Below are 6,000 nucleotides of genomic sequence, written 5' to 3'. Positions count from 1 at the left end.
ACTTAAAATCCTTTCCTGGGTCCCCATAATATCACCAAATAGGGTGACTAGTCAAAATTCTCCAGTCTTCTGTCTGGTCCTCCAACCATCTACAAACCAATAAATGTCCAGTTACTAGCAGCTCATTGGTTTGAGACTGGCAGGAAGGGGCGGGACATTACTCAGCGTGGGAGGGAAGCTGTAGGGCAGCTCATTGGTTTGAGACTGGCAGGAAGGGGCGGGACATTACTCTGCGTGGGAGGGAAGCTGTAGGGCAGCTCATTGGTTTGAGACTGGCAGGACAGCGCTTGAGAGCATTGTAAAGGATCTGGAGTATACCGCAGGTATGTGCGGGCAGCTTGCGGTACATAAACTAAAGCAGCAATGTCCATTTATAAATGCAGCAAACCTTGACAGCTTTATAAAATTAGTGCATTTGTAAAATAAATCTACTTAATCAATCCCGAACATGTGACACAGATTTTGTACATACCCCCACTTAATCCAAGATCTGTAAAACCCTCTGGTTGCTACTAGGGATGATAAATGAAATGCAAGGATTATATACAGGATTATATACATTTTTATGCAAATATATACAGTTTGAAAATGGACCAATCAAGTCCCACCAAGGTTTAAATTGATTGGTTCATTTTCAAGCTGCATATCTTTGCATACAAATTTACATAATCCTACATGAACTCAGAAATCTTTGCATCTCATTGATAATAATAATGGCAGTATTTGTATAGCGCCTTTCTCCTGTCGGACTCAAAGCGATTGCGAGGCAGCCACTAGAGCGCACTCAGTAGGCAGTAGCAGTGTTAAGGAAACTTGCCCAAGAAACTCCTTACTGTAATAGGTGCTGGCTTACTGAACAGACAGAGCCGAGATTTGAACCCAGGTCTCCTGTGTCAGAGGCAGAGCCCTTAACCATTACACCTATTCAGCCACTGCTGGATCATCCCTAGTTGCTACTGTTTGTACGCATACCCAAAACTGCCATGGTCCCGTCTGCCGGTCTAGAGGAGCCCATACATTACTTGATTGTCCTGTATGATCAACCATTTGATTCGATCCTTTATCAGATTGGGAAAGAATCATGTTCCACGTTCATGTGATTTACATCGACACAAAATCGATTTTTGGTTCCAGAGCATGGAGACACAATATCGTTCAGATCGATTAGTAAATTAGAATCGCATAGGATTGCGCTTGCAGTGTGTGTGGGCATCTAGTCGAACATCTTAATCAACCACACAGCAGTTGATTGCCCAATAAAGTCGATCACTTAATCGCTCAGTGGAAGATCGTAATGTATGGGTACCTGAACAGTGACCCTGCACCTGTCACTGCTCTCTAACGCAGTGTGTGACATTTCTCACATATCTTTTATCGGCACATCTGGTCTGCTTACAAGTCCTCTGCGATCCATTCTCGCTCTCTTCTGCCTGACCGTGGCTTTAGTGCAGAGAACAGATCACAAGTATGGAAGTCAGGTTACCTAAACAATGTAGATTCTGTATAGGGCGCAAGGGAGAAGTACAGGGAAGCTGTCAGACCAGCAGGCAATGTTTGGTGCACACGTTGAGGTTATTGGTAAAGTTGAATGACGCATAACTAATGGGGTTCCTATATGCATTTTAGGTTGATCAAATCCGTAATGCATCATAATTGCATTATGGATCACAGGGAAATTAAGGGGGTTGATCTGGCATATTTACTTTCATAAATACATTTACCCTTTAAAATGCCAAAATCACACTGGTAAGCGATTGTAGTCTCATGAAAACATCTGCTTTGAGTAGACTGGCCCTTTAAAGGACAGCTGCAACGAGAGGTATATGGAGGCTGCCGTAATTATTTCCTTTTAAACAATACCAGTTGCCTGGCTATCTGCTAATCCTCTGTCTCTAATACTTTTAGCCATAGCCCCTGAACAAGCATGCAGCAGAACAGCTGTTTCTGACATTCTCAGATCTGACAAGATTAACTGCATGCATGTTTCTGGTGTGATTCAGACACCTAATAGTCCTGCAGGGCTGCCAGGCAACTGGTATTGTTTAAATGGAAATAAATATGACAGCTTCCACATCCCTCTAATTACAGTTTTCCTTTAAGCGACACTTGGCATTTATGATATAATGCAGGGATGGGCTATACATTCTCCTTATGAGCAAATCTCGACTCAAGACGGTTTAGATTAAACCAAAACTTTTAACTGCCGGTTCATTTACCAGCTGATTGGCAATGGCTAAATCCAAATGCTGCAACTCGCTTCTCTTCCTGTGTTGGGGAAACTGACTCATAAGGAGACATTTTTGTTCACCACTTATCTGTAGCAATGAGCAGAAAATTCCCCTAACAAGCAAATCTCTTTGGAAAAAAAAGTAGATTATCCAAATTAGCACCTGGTTAATTAAACCAGCAGCTTGGAGGCTTCCAGTTCACAGATTTCTTTTCCTTCCTATGTAAGTAAAAATTTGCTTGTTAGGAGAATTCTCAGCTTAGCACTGCTGATCTGCAATAGACACCCCAACTACTGATCTACAATAGACACCCCCAATTCAACCATCATCGCTTTAGGTGCCCATCCTTTTTCATTTAAGAATCATTATCAAGCTATATCCCCCAAAAAACGAGGAACACAAACTAAATCGGCGAGGAGTTCTGAAAACACGTTTGGCGAAGGTGAGATTTTCCAGGCGAAGGAATTCTTTATAACCTCCCATAGGCACCAAACGTCTTGGTCACTGAATCAGAGATGAGCAGGCGACGAGACAATGTCCGCAATTACACGGGCAACTCGCCGCGTCCCTTGAGGGCGCGGTATTAAAAGACAAAAAAAAAAGGCATCAAAGGAGTTTGTTATAAAAATAACTCCTCTTGTGAAGAAAAACTGATCAGCGTTGCTAGATGTCCCAGAGTCACCCCTCGGGGGCGGTGCCGTTAATGGCAGTGTTCAGTGATGTCAACCACCACGGCTTTCTTCCAGCTGAACAGGAAGTAGCCGGTCCCGGCTCCGGCTGCCACGGCGATGCACAGGTAAGCGTTGTAGGTCATGAATATTAACATGAGGAAGTAGCTGATCACCACCTGGACAACGTGGAGGATTGTCTGGATGACGTGGGGGAAGCTCAGCATCTGCTGCCTGTGGAAAGGAAGGGGAAAAAGTGAGGACTTAAAGGGGTTCTAACGGTCACAAAGACAAATAAGCCAAAAAATAGTGCCCCCAAAATGTAAACCTACTCCCCAACCAAATAAAAAGGTCCCTATATATCCCCCGATTTTTTTTCTCTTTAACTGGTCTGGGTGCCTTTGCCTAACTGCAGGAACTGTGCAGGTGCCAGTGGGATTGTGGGAATTTTTTTTAGCTACAGCTACAGTAACATTCTCATCTCAGCATGCAAATAAAATGCTTCCCATTTTGGATAAGATAACGACAATTGTAACCAGAAGAGAATTGAATCCCCCCCCCCCCTTTTGGAGAGTTTAAACAGTGATGTTAGCCTGTTGTTTTGGTGATGCTTGCTGTGGGAGAGACAGTAGCTCTTGCAGTAGGGAGGAGAAATTAACACTGAGCTGGAATGAAGAAAGAAAAGGGCAGAAGTGATGTTGCTTTTGGCATCACAGAGAAACAGTAAAGATGGAAGCCAGCAGAAATTTTTTTTATACCAAAATGAAAGATTTTTTATTTTATTTTTTTCAGTTAATATGGAGTTTTATCCCGCTTTAAGTGACACTTTTGATCTACATTTATACACAAACAACCATTAACCCTCTGCACTCAAACCACACTCACTAACTACATGTATAGTAAATATAATTATTTATTTATAGAGCAAAACCCACTTCCATGGTGCTGTACAACAAAATAAAACACAAATAACGTGAACAAAACAAAATCTATATATAAATAGAGGTGCATAGTGCATACGTTTTATTTAATGGCAATAACTCACAACCTAAAAAAAAAACACCCACTCGCTGTATTAAACTGTATTTTGCTGTTTTCCTGAAGGCTGGGATAACTCGTCACTGTCCAGCATCAATTTCTATGGATGTGGATCAATTGCGCCAGATTCCTCCTCTCTCCAAGGAGGAGCCACAGAGCAGGGGGCTGGTCTATGACAATGAGATGCAAATAAGTTCTACCTGCATTCACATTTCCTGTTAATTCTATGCAGCCGCTTCCGGACCTGACTGACGGAAATCTAAAACCCCGTTTCGGACCGGTTATCCCTGCCAGGGCTTTGATTTCATTCAGCTTGCCACAAGGGGTAAATGGTGGTGGTGGTGGTGGGGGGGGGGGGTTGGCACATTGACCATTGGGGGGGGGGGACAGCGTCAGGCTGGAGAGGCGGCGGAATGGGCCTGTTTGGTCAGAGAGATCTGTCTCTTGTTCGATCTGCCCGTATATTGTCTGATGTATGGCCAACTTTATGCAGAAGTGGAAAGTGAGGAAGAAATAACTCGGAATACATTTACTTTCAAGATACAGCGACTCTTGTAAAGACTGACCGTTGAGTGCTTCAATTTATTTGATTCTTCTAATGATTACAAACTGTGTGGGGACCTAAAGTGAGAGGAATATGGAAGCTGCCATATTCATTTCCTTTTAAAGGGGCACTATGGCGAAAAATTTTAAATATGTGCAAACATACAAAGAAGAAGTACATTTTTTTCCAGAGTAAAATGAGCCATAAATTACTTTACTCCTATGTTGCTGTCACTTACAGTAGGTAGTAGAAATCTGACGGAAGTGACAGGTTTTGGACTAGTCCATCTCTTATAGGGGATTCTCAGGGATTTATTTTCAAAAGCACTTAGTGAACGGCAGTTGCTCTGTCCAAATGCTAAACAACTGTGTAGGGAGCAGGGAAGCTGGCCAGCATCATTGTTTAAATCCTTTTTAGGGAATATCTTTATAAAGAATAAAAGCCTTGTTAAGAATCCCCTATGAAAAGATGGACTAGTCAAAACCTGTCACTTCTGTCAGATTTCTACTACCTACTGTAAGTGACAGCAACATAGGAGAAAAGTAATTTATGGCTCATTTTACTCTGGAAAAAATGTACTTCTTATTTGTAAATGTTTGCACATATTTTAAAATTTTACAATTTTTCGCCATAGTGCCCCTTTAAGCAATACCAGTTGCCTGGCTATTCTGCTGATCCTCTGCCTCTAATACTGTAAGCCATATACCCTGAACAAGCATGCAGCAGATTAGGTGTTTGACTGCATTTCCTGCATGCTGGTTTCAGGTGATTCAGACACTACTGATGCATGAAAAATCAGCAGGGCTGTCAGGCAACTGGTATGATTTAAAAGGAAATAAATATGGCAGCCTCCCTATCCCGCTCACTTCAGGTGCCCTTTATGTTTAGTGAACTGGTTTCAGCAGCCTGTGTATGTGCAGTCTAGCTGGAAAATTGAAATAATTTGCATAGCATTTGCATTGAAATGATCAGCAGTGTTGGATTTTATTTTCAGAAGGTTCACAACACCTATTTCCTTTAAAAAAAAAAAAAAAAAAATCACAGGTGGAAATTCTCCAGAGGACAGTCAGCAGCACAATCTCCGCTGCACATCCCTCCTTATCACACAATGGGCTCGATTCACAAAGTATTACCGCATTCGGTAATGCTGAAAACAGCTGATTTTATCGATCACCTTCCCAAGTTGCACTTCACTAAACCCATCACCGCACAGAAAAATCACAGTTACCGACTAGTGAGGTAAATTACAGACTTGTGTGGTAATTACCTCAGGAAATGTCAATTCACAAAGATTTCAGTACTTCATTTACCAGCCAAAAGTGGTCTGTAATTTTCTCCAGCTCACAGCAGCTGATAACTGTCTCTCCCCGGTAACTTGACAGACAGCCGTTGGGGAGAGCCAGGCAGCCAGTAGGGAGAGCCACACAGCCCGCTTCTCACTGTGATTGGATGCGACAGGGATGCCGTTGGATCTTTCAGTGTATCAAAGCTGAAGAAGCTGACACTTCTGAGGGCATCCCTT

The 6,000-nt window shown here is 42.5% G+C and overlaps 1 protein-coding gene across 1 annotated transcript in view; it reads right to left on the bottom strand.

The window, feature by feature from the left end:
• Window positions 1–205: 205 nt before the first annotated feature.
• Window positions 206–6,000, bottom strand: part of SLC31A1 (solute carrier family 31 member 1) — a 99,338-nt gene continuing 93,543 nt past the window's right edge. The window contains 1 exon segment of the mRNA XM_068248709.1: window positions 206–3,130. Within this exon segment, the coding sequence (XP_068104810.1) occupies window positions 2,929–3,130 (202 nt within the window). The 3' untranslated portion in view covers window positions 206–2,928.

Source organism: Hyperolius riggenbachi, chromosome 8 (genome assembly GCF_040937935.1).
Source record: "Hyperolius riggenbachi isolate aHypRig1 chromosome 8, aHypRig1.pri, whole genome shotgun sequence".
In the NCBI taxonomy this organism is placed as follows: Eukaryota; Metazoa; Chordata; class Amphibia; order Anura; family Hyperoliidae; genus Hyperolius; species Hyperolius riggenbachi.
Note: the sequence above shows the minus strand (reverse complement) of the source record. Positions and strands in the feature narration are given on the sequence as shown.